The sequence below is a fragment of the Mus pahari genome, chromosome 4, assembly GCF_900095145.1.
Source record: "Mus pahari chromosome 4, PAHARI_EIJ_v1.1, whole genome shotgun sequence".
Classification (NCBI taxonomy): Eukaryota; Metazoa; Chordata; class Mammalia; order Rodentia; family Muridae; genus Mus; species Mus pahari.
In genome coordinates, this window is record NC_034593.1 from 82,691,237 (window position 1) to 82,705,070 (window position 13,834).

General features: G+C 38.1%; 1 protein-coding gene and 1 pseudogene across 1 annotated transcript; both read left to right on the top strand.

Annotated features, from left to right (window-relative positions):
- The first annotated feature begins 3,317 nt into the window (after nucleotides 1–3,317).
- Nucleotides 3,318–3,792, top strand: LOC110321097 (annotated as a pseudogene).
- A 5,467-nt stretch (nucleotides 3,793–9,259) lies between these two features.
- On the top strand, nucleotides 9,260–9,490 carry LOC110321081 (small proline-rich protein 2I). The gene has a single exon (XM_021197186.1). It carries the CDS (start codon nucleotides 9,260–9,262, stop codon nucleotides 9,488–9,490), a length of 231 nt encoding a protein of 76 aa, XP_021052845.1.
- Nucleotides 9,491–13,834: the final 4,344 nt, after the last annotated feature.

Sequence of the window (13,834 nt, forward strand, 5' to 3'; positions counted from 1 at the left end):
TAAGTGCTGAAGACAAAGAAAAGAGGCAGAACTGAGCTGAAGAGAACTTTTTGACACAACTGAACTCAAGAAGAACTTAAAAGTAAAGGCACAGCATTGGGAGAAAAGACATTGAGAGTAAGGGCATTATTGTGACATCAGAGCAGGAGGAGAAAGCAAGATTAGCAGAATGCAGCAGAAGGAGTGGGCAAAGAACAGACATTTTCTTAATAGCAAAGTAGGCTAAATCTTACTAATGAGAACAAATCTTTCTTCTTACAGACTTGGGTTTAATTCATTTATCAATGTAAGGGTATAAGCTTTTTCTTTCTCTATATAATAAAGTTGGAGGTCATTTTTTCATCCAGAATGAGTGAGTTCTTTCTGCACTGTTTATTCAGTATAGTTTGAGAGCTAGAACGTCTGGAGACCCTCAGTTGTTAAAGCCACACCAGAGTCCTACTCTGTACCTCATTTCTACATGGTCCAGGCCAGGAGGCTCCAGGCATCGAAATTAGTGCCTTGGAGCAATGGTTAATAGTAGGTGCCATCCACACTTAGCTGCTTTTGTTGGGTACAATCAGTACCCAGGTTATGCCAGGACCCATCATCTCTGGATTTAATTGCCTGTTGGCATCAGCAGAGGCAGATAGTAGGTCCCATCAGAACCCGATTGGTTTGCATATTTAGTAAAGTGGTATTTAGGTATGTTTCCAATATCCAGGATTTTACCTGTTTTGGATACTTGGCTAGGTTTCAGGTACAAGGTATTGTTTCCCTCTGGATGAGAGGATCTTGTGTCCAATTCAATACTTCCTGGATATTGTAAAAGATGCTAGGAACTACTGCATCCTGAGGTTTATTGGGCCATACTGGTTGTTGTGGTTCATTAGCATCATGGATGGTTAGGACTGTTGGTTGTTTCCTTCCTTTGGAAGCTTGCATGAGATCTTCAAAAACATTAATACCATAGTGGATGGGAGAAAGACAATGAGGGCTCCACTCTACACAGAGAACTATAAGGAACAAAGGAACACTGGTAGAAATACGCTTATCCAGGAAAGAGCACAAGAGTAGGCTATCCAATACCAAATGGTCAGCTCTGAAAACATACATACAAGTTATATTATACATACAAGTTACATTATACATACAAGTTACAATATCCATACTGAGAGGTTATACTTAGGACTCTATAAATATATGCATGTAACAAGAATTAATGAAAAATAGGCCATGAATTTGAAGAAGAGCAAGAAGGGGTAAATAGAAGGGATTGGCAAAAGAAAGGAAAGGGATAGGGATAAATGATGGGATTACATTGCAAACTCAAATATATATATATATATATATATATATATATATATATATATATTACAAAGAAACCAGGAACAGTACATTCTACATAAAAATCTTTCCAGGCAATGACTGCACATGTCATTAAAAAGTTTAGTGTATTCAAATATGAAAAGTTGATATTTATAGCCTGTCCCAACTTTCTGTCCTCCTGTGTTGATGAAATATGATTTCTTGGCCACCTATGCTAGTCTACTCACCATCATTCTACCATGTACCATCTACCAGGCAGGACCACATCCCTTCTAGAACTGAAAGAAAAAATGACCATGTCCTCCTCAAAGTTTCTTTTGGTCATTGTATTTTGTCATGAAATCAGAATAACAAGTAATAGAATGTATATTCAGAAGTTGTGTTCATATTATGTTAATTCATCTAGAAAGAGAATTAAGAATGCAAGTTCCCCTCAGTCCTATGTCTCCTCTGACCATGGGCTTTTGAGAGTAGTCACAGTACCAACTATGGTGTATAGATGATAGAAAGGGATAAAATGATTGGAGTAGTATCACAACAATCATGGCACTGTTGCTTAAGTGGGTACATCTTGACCGGTAGGAGGGTCTTAAAGTTTCCAGGGTACACTGCTAGGTAAGACCATTGATGCCTTTTCTCCCTTAGCCTGCATAGAATCTTCTAGCACTATGAAAGCTTCTTGACAGGGAGGAGGCTTCTAACACAGCTCTATACTGATTTCTTTTATTAAGCAACCAATGTGCATGATGTAGTCAGCTATTCAAACATTCCATCCCAGGTATTCCCCATGTCTGCTTTCATATTTTCCATGTTCTACTATTTATCCCTCCTCTTACAGCAACCACTTTCTAATAATCTCTGTGTAGACTGGCCTTTCCAGTAATTCTAAGTTAAATGCGTACAATTAGAGGATAGAGACCAAACACATGTATAAGTGAAAACATGGGGCACTTGCTTTTGTATGCCCACGTTTCCTCACTACAATTCATTTTTATTGTTTTAGTTTTTGTTTGTTTGCTTGTTTTTTGTTGTTGTCTCATTTTTGTTTGTTTGTTTTCATCCTTGACCTACCAATTTTATAGTTACATTTTTGCTTACTGCTGAATAAAAATCTAGTGTGTAATTTATCAAATGACAGAAAACAGGTTGATTCTACAGTATAGCAATTGTGAACAGAACTATCAAGTATCTTGGTGGGAGAATAAAAATGTCTTTGGGAATCTGCCCTGGAGTGGAATGGCTAAATCAGGATAATTCTATGTCTAGCTTGATGAGGTACCAACATGGATATTCACCGTGACTGTACCACTTTTTACTCCTATCAATAATGCGTGTTTGCTATTTTCTCCTCTTCTTTACTAGCACTGGTTGCCATTTGATTTCTTTTTTAATTAACTAATTAGTTTACATCCCAAGTGCTGCCCCCTTCCAAGTTCCCCCTCACTGAGATTCTCCCCCTTTCTGAGAAAGTGAGATACCCCCTGGGGTAGCCCCTCACCCTGGTGCATCAAGTCTTTGCCAGATTAGATATATCCTCTCCCACTGAGGCCAGACCAGGCAGCCCTGTTGGGAAACGGATACCACAGTAAGGCTACAGCTTTAGGGAGAGCTTCTGTTTCAGTTGTTGGGGGGCCCACATGGAGATAGACTTGCACATCTTCTGCATACATGCTGGGGGCCTCATTCCAACCCTGTGTGTTCTTTGGTTGGTGGCTCAGTTTCTGAAAGCTCCTGGGGTCTAGGTTAGTTGACTCTGTTGGTCTTCCTGTGGAGTTTGTATCCCATTTGCAGCCTTCAAGCCTTCAATCCTTTCCCCAATTCTTCCCTACAAGTCCCCAACCAGCCAGTGTTTGGCTGTGGGTTTCTTCATCTGTTTCAGTCAGTTGCTGGATAGAGTCACTTGATTCTTAATGGTTTCTGTTCCGACTAGAGTGAGATGGAATTCAAACTTAGATTTGTATTTCCTCTCTGAGTTGGCCTTGGCAGCTATCATCCAGTAACTTGCCAAAATGACCAAAACAAAGGGAAGGAGAAGCACTCCGTTTATATTCTCTAGGTCTTTTAGGAAACTTGGAGTTGTTCCTTTGTCCACATACATGAGAATCTACAGGAAGGGTGATATTGTAGACATCAAGGGAATGGGTACTAGTCAAAAAGGAATGCCCATAAGTGCAACCACTGCAAACCAGAAGAGTTTACAGTGTCACCCAGCATGCCATGAGCATCATTGTAAACCAGCAAGTTAAGGGCAAGATTCTGGCCAAGAGGATCAATGTGCGGATTGAGCACATCAAGCTCTCAAAGAGCAGAGACAGCTTCCTGAAGCAGGTGAAGAACGATCAGAAGAAAAAGGAAGCCAAAGAGAAGGGCACCTGGGTACAGTTGAAGCGCCAGCGTACACCACCCAGAGAAGCACACTTTGTGAGGACTGATGGAAAAGAGCCTGAGCTGTTGGAGCCCATTCCATATGAATTCATGGCCTAATATACAAAAAAGAAGTAAAGGACCCAGACTCCAAAGTGTTTTCCAAAAAAAAAAAAAGCTTTTTAATACTTTTTCCTTTGAAAAATCTTGGTTCATGTTTGTAGCAACTTTTTTGTTTGGGTTGTTTGATTTATTGATGATTTGCTCAGTATTTATTTATTTAGGGTTTTTTTTTTTTTTTTTTTTTTTTTTTTAGACAGAATTTGTGTATTTTCTGTCTAGTACTGGCTGTTCTTGAACTTGTTCTGTAGACCAGGCTGGCCTTAAACTCAGGGATCCGCCTGCCTCTGCTTCTCAAATGATGGCATTAAAGGTGTGTGCTATACCTATCATTGCAGAAACTTGATGTGCCAGGGTGGAAGGAGACCCAGGTGGCCTCTGTCCTCTCAGAGGAGAAGGGCCAAAGGGGAGGGACTGTCAGGGGTGAACTGCCAGGAGGGGAGGCAGCAGTACNGATATAAAGTGAATTAATTAATAGAAAAGTTACAGATGAATTAATCTCAGAAAAACAAACAAACCAAAACAATAACGAAATACAAAAAGCAAAGCTACCCATACACACAATTAAAAAATAAATTAAAATTAATGTAAGTAAATTAGCTTGTTATAACTCATTCCCAAGCTATACTCCATCATGTCTTTCATTGGTCTATTAAATTTTACATAATGAGATGTTCATTTTACAAATTAAATTTGCCCAATTAAAAAAAGGTGCATACTGCCACTTCTTTGCTTAAATTTTAATTTTTAAATTATATTTTAAATTTTAAATTATGCTTTTAATTGAAAAAAAAACTTACATAACTTTAGCCCCATCTTTATTCCTTCCAGTCTCTTCTGACTAGGTTCCCCTGAATGTTTCCCATGTGTCCCCCCACACTCAAATTGCTAGCCTCCTTTTCTTATTGTTATTTTGTGTTGCACACATGCACATAAAAATATATAAATATAAATTCCTGAGTCCACTAGTTTTAAGGCTGACCATGCTACACTGGACAATCAACAAGACAGTCAGCTCATCCAAAGAAGAGACCAATGCCCTTTTGCTAGAGTCATTACTTTCCCGTACTTCTTTGTCTAAAGGTGATTTTCCAACTTGTTTCTTTAATATGTCTTTGATACTGCTGTTGTTCAGGGCTTATGTATGCATCCATTTCCACGAGAGACAGTTTTATACCCCCTCTCCAACATTCTGGTTCTTGTCAAGAATGTATTCTGAGTTATAGATGCAGAAGTTGGGGTGTGTATATGTCCCTTGGGCCTGAGCTCTCCATAATCTGTTTTCCTTAGAAAAATTATCCCATAAGCCACAGATACTGGCTAAGTTTTAGAATCAGCTATGTATCCATTTCTCCTGAGTGGGAACTACATGAAATTAGACTGTCATCGATTGTCCCCAACATATGAATTCCATTTAGGATATATTTAGGCATGTATTTCCATGCTTGTGATTTTTGTGTTCCTAGGTGGTCCAGGTATATGGAACTTGGCAGAATATACAATATTTTCTGGAACCGTGAAACGTAGACTTCAAGGAAGAGATGTGCAGTGCCATAACAGCTGGATCATATGAGTCCTATGTCCTTATTGTATGATAAATTAAATTTAATACAGTTTTTATAAATACAAAGTAATGTGATTTGTTGGGGCTTTAGCAAACCACTTTAATATTATTTGTCCCTTGTCTTTTCTTCTCTTTCTGTATTGTCTTCCCTACTACTTCTCTCACTGGAGTCATCTCCACTTTATTACATTAATTATGTGTATCTATATGTGTCTGTGTGTAGGTTTAGACAATGCTTGAGGTCTCAGAAGAGGGTATCAGATGCTCTGGAGATGAAGGCACAGGTAGATGTGATTTGCTAGATGTGCATGTTGAGTAGTGAACTTAAGTCCCTTAAGAGAAGTTAAGTGTTTTTAACCACTGGAACATTTGTCCAAACATCTCTCTCTCTCTCTCTCTCTCTCTCTCTCTCTCTCTCTCTCTCTCTCTCTCTCTCTCTCACTGTATGTGTGTCTGTCTGTCTATCTGTATGTGTGTCTGTCTGTCTATCTGTCTGTCTGTCTATCTCTGGAGTTCTTCTGTTATTTTTGATATTAATTCCATATTGGGTGTTGTAGGCATTCATACCTGTAAATATGTTATAACTACCTTCACATTAAATCCTGATAGTTTCAATACTAAGAACTTTTAGTTTTATATATTGTCTGATTTTATAATCATTTAAAAAGGAAATTGCTCAATCCCATGGGTTTTTACAACTTCTATCCACGTATGTCATTGTGTTAAGGGTCTTTTATAGTATCAAATTACATTTAACTGGAGATTTCTTTTACATTTTTAATGAATTTCAACATAGTATATATAATGAGGGGTAAAATGATTCAGATGAACATTTCATGCCTGAAACATTTATCATCTTTTATGGTGAAAACAAAATTATATTGGGTAGATATTTTAAAATATAGAATACTTCATTGAATTCCTGTTTGAATTAATTGAAGCTTAGTTCAGAAAACTTTCCATATCCTTCTCTTACCCATAATGTGCCCATGGAAACCAATATCATCCTATAAACCTTTGTGAGATCAACTACCTATAGATGAAATATAATTGAAATCAAATAGTATTTGATTTCCTCTTCCTAGCTAAATTCAATAACAAACAATTTTTTGCCTACAGTTAATACAGATTAGTTTCTTTCACATGCCATACAGTATTAAGAGATGTATTTATTTATTTATTTATTTATTTATTTATAGGGGAAAGAATTTATTTTGGGCTTATGCTTCCAGAGTGTTGGAATTCATGATTGCAGAACAGAGGTAGCAGGTGACAGACCACTGAAGTACTAGCTGAGAAATCACATCTCAAACCAGGACAAGAGGCATAAATAATAATTTATATTACGATTTAGCTATTTTTCTTTTTGTTTATTTATTTTTTTTACACTCCAGATTTTATCCCCCCCCCCGTCCACCCTCCAACTCTTCCATATTCCATACATCCTCCCTACCCCCTGTCTCCATGAGGATGTGCCCACCCCCTAAATCCCACCCCCTGACCTCTAAACTCCCTGGGGCCTCCAGTCTTTTGAGGGTTAGGTGCATCATTTCTCATTGAACACAGACCTGGCAGTCTGCTGTATATGTGTTGGGGGCCATATCAGCTGGTGTATGCTGCCTGTTTTGGGGTCCAGTGTTTGATAAATCTCAGGGGTCCGGGTTAATTGAGACTGCTGGTCTTCTTACAGGGTTGTCCTTCTCCTCAGCTTCTTTCTGTCTCTCTCTAATTCAACCACAGGGATACCTATTTATGTGTTTTTTTGTTTTGTTTTGTTTTTGTTTTTGTTTTTGTTTTTTGTTTTTAACCAAGTTACCTGTTGATGGACTTTGACAAGGAGAATATTTCTGACAGAAACTAAAAACTAGAAGCAACTTTTAGAAAATCGTTGTGTATAATTTCTATCCATTTAAAAATACACTAAAAAAATAAAATTGTTACGATGCTGAAATATATTTGATTACTATTTGAATATTTTGATGGTATTAAAAAAATTAAGATATTTTCAACAATGTTTTTAAAACCATATAATTATCTGATATTGATTAAAAAATTTGTGTCATCCAAAATGGTCTTTAATAGTATACAATGCATCAATCAAAACTTATAAAAACAATAAGGTTTTAATTCATACTGTCAGTTTTAAGATGAAAATGATTTTTAGTAAAGTCTTTCAAATTAGAAAATGATATATGTAGCTACCTGGAGACTAAAATGTAAGACTGATGTTCTTTCTGTGTGTGTGTCTCTGTGTCTGACTGTCTGTCTCTGCCCCTGTCTTCCCTCACTCTCTCACCCCCTGTGGGTCTTTGTGAGCACAGATGTGTGTGTGGGGGGGATGAGCGCGCATGTGCCTATTACATGTGAGGAATTCAGTGTACTAGATCTTTTGGAAGCTCAAGCAAGGAAAAATTAATGTTATTGTATTACACAGGTGATCTCAACAGCTCTTCACAGAAGTGAACTGTGAGAGACTGTGTGTCTTCATGCTAACCACTTAAGAATATTGTTAGGGCGGGTGCAATATTAGTTCCTCTGTTGTCATGGTAAACAGTCATGATAAGCCAATCTTCAAAGGTGAGTCTGAATATATACTCCAAATATGTCATTTGACATGCAGTCATGAAGAGGGTCAAGATAACAACCAAGGCCATTAGCCTCCTCTAGGAAGGGCATGTACTATTTCCTATAATTCACAAAAAAAGCACAGTACATAATAGGCAGGAGACATAACCTGACCTCCACACATGGTTGTTAAAGAAGAAGTCAAAATCACAGCTAAAAATCCCTTTAATATTTTCTTTATTTCATCCTGTTGACAAATTATACCTACAAAACAAGAATATAAATGGGCCAACGCATCAATGAATATGAATAACCTGAAGCAGAACAAATAGAATGCATGAGTTCAGACACAACAGAATTATAACAAAACAAAAAAAGAAATATTGACTTCAACAACAACAAAGAACTTAGGAAACCAATGGGATCTTACTGAAACTAAAATGGGGGAACACCCATTGAGTCACTACACTCAGTAGTGATGAAGTCCAGGAAGAGGGTATTTCCCATTTGTAGGGTCCCAATCCAGCTAGTCACGCACTGATTTGCATTTTGGTTGGGAAATTCTCAGTCAGTTCTGCTCACACTGGGCTGGCCTGCCAGTCCTATAAAGGGATCCTTGGCTGAAGAAAGACTACAGACTCCTGGTCTAGTTTAGTGAACCTGGTGAGTGCTGTTTCTTGATTTGATCTGTCTTTATGTTTATTCCTAGTGCTGTCATGAGTTTTTTGGGAGTAAGTGTTGTGAATTCAGTTTTGATCGTTGGATGAAAGGCACATACCTAGTAGTCAAATGCTTAGCTATGGATAAATAGACCCCTGTGATAAGTGGCTTTTCCTTTTATTTGATTGGTGGTTTAACAGAGTTTATTTCTCTTTTATATGCATATTTTGGTATTGTTTGAAAGTCCTTATACCTTAGCAGGTATTAGAGCCCGAGATTCCTGAACTGTCTTTTACTGTTCAACTCTAGACAATCTGTTGGGATGATCCAAGTAATAAGGAGTACAGAAACTGGTTTTATGATTTCTTAGGTCACCAGTACTTGTGGCTGCCTGTCTTGAAGGTGATTCTTTGTGAATTCATCACTACTGTTTTCATTGAAACAAACTAGTTCTCCTGAAAAAAAAATTTATGAAACAAAAGAAGATTTATTAAGGCTACTTCAGGAGATTGCTGACAGGAAATGGAAAAGCCAGGAAGTCCTAAAACAAGAGTTATGGAATAATGATTCTGCCCTGGGGAAGGGGGTTGATGTTTTAAGTTTCAATCAATCTTCTCTGGATTAATTAGCCCCTAACACTGTCATGAAATTGTTTTCAGATCCTGAGGCTCCAGCACTATGTCTGACCACCAGCAGCAATGCAAGCAGCCCTGCCAACCTCCTCCTGTGTGCCCACCCACAAAGTGCCCAGAGCCTTGTCCTCCTCCAAAGTGCCCTGAGCCTTGTCCTCCTCCAAAGTGCCCAGAGCCTTGTCCTGAGCCATGTCCTCCTCCCTCATGCCAGCAGAAATGCCCTCCTGTGCAACCTCCTCCACCCTGCCAGCAGAAGTGCCCACCCAAGAGCAAGTGAGGGCTTCAGAAGAATTCAGGAGAAGGGAATCCATCTCAAGTACTTACATAGCAACACCTCCATCTTCCCTTCAAAGCCTGTCATGTGTGCAGAGGAATCTTCTACATGTTTCACCCTCCTTGTGGCTGTGATGATCCCTTACAGGGAAGGCGTTTCCCTGAAGTTGGCCTGCTTCTGCTGTCAAGGGGCTGCTGAGAATGTTCTGTCCTCAGTGGTTCTGTGTTCCAGATGCTCAGAAGGCAGAGCAACTGCTGTCTATTCTGTGCACTCAGAAGATGTTTTTCAAAACTGTCAGTTGTCTTGTTTGTGTTGTCACTGTGGTTTCACTTCCTGAATAAAGCACAATCCGGTTAATTGCATTCATGTGTCCCTTTTCTAAAACACTCTATTGTCTTTCTGATATGCTTATGTTCCTTTATTTTTATTCATTGATTCAAAGGTTACTCTCCTGCAATCAAGTTATGACTGATATTGGATCATATCAAATATTATATAGTGTTTGTTGGTTTGTTTGCGAGACACATTTTCTTTTCTTTCTGTACAACTAAATGTCTCCTTTAGTACATGCTAAAAGAGTATCTGATACTCTAATATGCATGTGCCACTCGGGACATATGTCTACGTTCTCCTAACTCCCCCATATATTTTGCCCCTTCCTCTGACCTAATAGTTACATATCTACATCATTTATCATAGTTGTATCTTCTATTTCTCTAATTGAAACAACTATGCCAACCTTGTATTTTACAATGTTCTTATGTTTCTTAACATGACAAAATGTAGTGCATTCACATTTTTAAAATCAACATATCTTTGTTCCTCATTATTGACTATTACTCCAGTACTTATACATGCCACATTTTCTTAAACCATTCATTCACTGGTAAGCAGCTAGGTTGATTATTTACCTTAAATATTAGGAGTAGTACTAAAATATAAGATGGGTATGCAGGCAAGTCTATTGCACACTCTATTGGACTTTGTGTATATGAACCTAAGTGATGATGGGGTTCATATAATATGCATATATGATAGTTTTGCTCTAGTGTTATTTGTTTGGAAGAATCCATGCTGATATCCATATGTGTTGGGTTAATCTACTTTCTCACAGTCTGAGAATTTGCATTGCTTTTGCCCACTTTTCTGCCAGGTCCTGCTATTATGTGGATGATACACATTCTTCCACAGGTATAATGATTCTGGTGTCTTATTGGTTTTTGTTTCTCCACCTCTCCTATCAGCTTCCTTTCACAGTCCATAAAGTTTAGGAAGTGTCTTCTCATTGTGCCTCACTGCTGCAGGCACTTTAAGAGTTCATCTGATTGCACAAGCAGACAAATTAGTGGTTCCCATATTAATTTAGAATTGTCAATACTGAAGATATGCAGCATTTATATTTATGTACTGAAAACACAGGTCACTTAACGTTATGTCAAGTGACAACTAAGTCCTTTTATAGACTGAAATGCAAATGCAAGTGGAACTAATGGTTGTTATCTTGTAGTAAATGAAGTTTAAAAGACATTTTTCCTGCAGCCATCAGGATTATCTGTTCAACTACACATTACTTGAGGACAGGTGTGAGTCTCTATGATTTTTAGGAGTCTTTGTTCATTCATTCCCTCAAAGCACAGTCAGTTTCTTCAAGACAGCTTTCCAAAAGGTAATACTGAGTGAAAGTTTTCATGGGAATGACTAAAACAATGAAGTTCTGTTTGTTTCTCCAATGACTCTTTAGTGGCATTCCAGTATATCTTTCTGAAACAGTATGTAGTGAGTGCCAGGAGTCGTGTCAACCGAAAGAAATCATAATATCAACATAAGAAGAAGCCAGCCACTTTCCTATGCCCCTGCTTGACAAAAACATATGGTATAGAACTGAGAATCTGCATGCCCACTTCTTTATCAAGGTATAGACTTACCCAAAGTGCAGCTTTTTAGTGTAACTTATTATTGGAGGTTTGTTTTCTGTTTCCCTGGGCATGGGCTGGTCAGTCACATCTGTAGAAGCAGTGCAAGCATGCCTCTAGGTTTGCAATATTGGTTTACTGTACTGTATTTTTATTTGATGTTTTTGTATCTACTCCACTATCACATCATTTAGACTCATGTGGATGTTGAAGTCCTTATCCTTCTAAGCTCAGCAGGGTTGATGCATAAAAATCCTTAGAAAACCAGGATGAGACAGAGAACTGGGAAAAGAAAGGTGCCCAAGAATCAATGGAGGTGACCTTTGCTGTGATTCATGACTTTGCGGATACAGAACCTGAAGAGGCCACCTCCGGTACAAGGCAGGAACTCCAGTGGAGTGATAGAGACACCAACTCACCCACAAATCCAAAATTTATCCTGTCTACAAAAAATGCAAACACAAGGGATGGAGTAGAAACTAAGGGCTTGACCATCCAATAACTGGCCAAACTTAAGACCTATCCCATTGGCAAGCACCAATCTCTGACACTATTAATGATACTCTTTGAGTCTTGCAGACAGGAGTCTAGTATGGCTGTCCTCTAAGAGGCTCCACCCAGCAGCAGACTCAGACAGATGTAGATACCCATAGCCAAACAGTGGATGGAGCTTGAGGACTCTTATAGAAGAATAGAAGGAAGGATTGCGAGCCTGAAAGGTATACACAGGAAGACCAACAGAGTCAACTAACCTGGACACTTGGTGCTCTGAGTCTGAACTACCAGTCAAAGAACTTACAGGGACTGGACCTAAACCTCCTGCACATATGTAGCAGATGTGTAACTTGGTCTTCATGTGGGTCCCAAACAACTGCAATGGAGGAGACTATCCCAAAAGCAGTTGCCTCTATGTGGTATATGTTCTTCTAGCCAGGCTGATTCCTCTGGCCTAAGTGGAAGAGGAAAGGCCTAGCCTTGTAGAGACTTAAAGTGCCAGGGTGGAGAGATACCTAATGGACCCTCACCTACTTAGAGGAGAAGGGGAGGGGGAATAAGGGAAGTATTGTGGGAGGGAGTGACTGGAAGGGGGCCAATCAGTAGGATGTAAAGTGAGTAAGTAAAAAATAAAATTTAATAAAAAAATAAAGGTTGAACTCAGTGCTATTCAACCTATAGAGATAAACTATTAAAATCAAATATTTAACTCAATGATAGAGGACAACTTAAAGGACCATTGTGTTTGTATTCATGTATGCGCACACATGTGTTCCATGTTTTAAGTCTTGAAGCTTCATACTAGATGAACATTCTGTGTGTCCTTGTTCATCTATGGTTGCTCTTCATAGACCTTATTTGGAAGGAACTCAACTTCAGTAACTTTGCCTCAAAAGAGACTCAGCTTCTCTGAATCTTGTGCAAGTGGTGTCAGAACTAGCAAGCTCTACTTTTGAAAAATTCTGGTAGTATATGTTATTGTAAAACATAAAGACTTCCATCATGATATTTCAATATATGTATACAGGGTGTAATAACCTTCATCGATTTCATTATAGAAGAACAAAGAACAAACACATGATACTTGTCTTTGGAGACTTGATTATGTCTTTTAACATGATGTTTTCTCTAAAATAACATATTTATTAATTGCATTATTTTGTTTTATATTAAATATATTTTATTAAATGCATCAATGAGAATTGCACACAATGTATTTCAATGGTATTCCTGGAGCTGTCCCCCAACACCTCTCCTTACATACCTACTGTGCCTTTCTTCCCTTTTTCTCTGCACCATAAGTTGACAGTCTCTGTGTTAATAATCTACAGCAAGGAGAAGGTTCTTTGATCAGAAAAGAATGCAGATTTAGTGTTGGAAGGGTGGAGAAGATATAGGATGAGTTGAAGAGTCAGAACCATAAGCAGAATATATTGCATGAAAACTATCAAGTGTCCATAGGTGTGTGACTATAATTCTGAGTCTTTGATTCAATTACACTGATCAGCCTTTCTGTTTCTATATCAGTACCATGTAGTTTTTATCACTGTTGCTTTGTAATAAAGCATGAGATCAGGGATGGTGATTCTTCCAGTAGGTCTTTTATTGTTCAGAATTGTTTTAGCTATCCTGTTTTTTGTTTGTTTGTTTAACATATGAAGTAGAGAATTGCGGTAACAAGATCTGTAAAAAAACGTGTTAGAATTTTGATGGGACTTGCATTCAATCTGTAGATTGTTTTTGGTAAGATGCTCAGTTTTCACTATGTTAATTCTACTGATCCATGAACATGGGAGATCTTTCCATATTCTGATATCTTTGATTTTTTTTCTTCAGAGACTTGACATTCTTATCACAGAGGTCTTTCATTTGCTTGTTTAGACTTACACTAAGATATTTTATATTATTTGTGCTTGTTGTGAAGGGTGTTACTGTTGAT

Bases quoted from the DNA above. Each gene is read 5' to 3' on its own strand.
- LOC110321081 (XM_021197186.1), top strand. From the start codon at position 9,260: ATGTCTGACCACCAGCAGCAATGCAAGCAGCCCTGCCAACCTCCTCCT.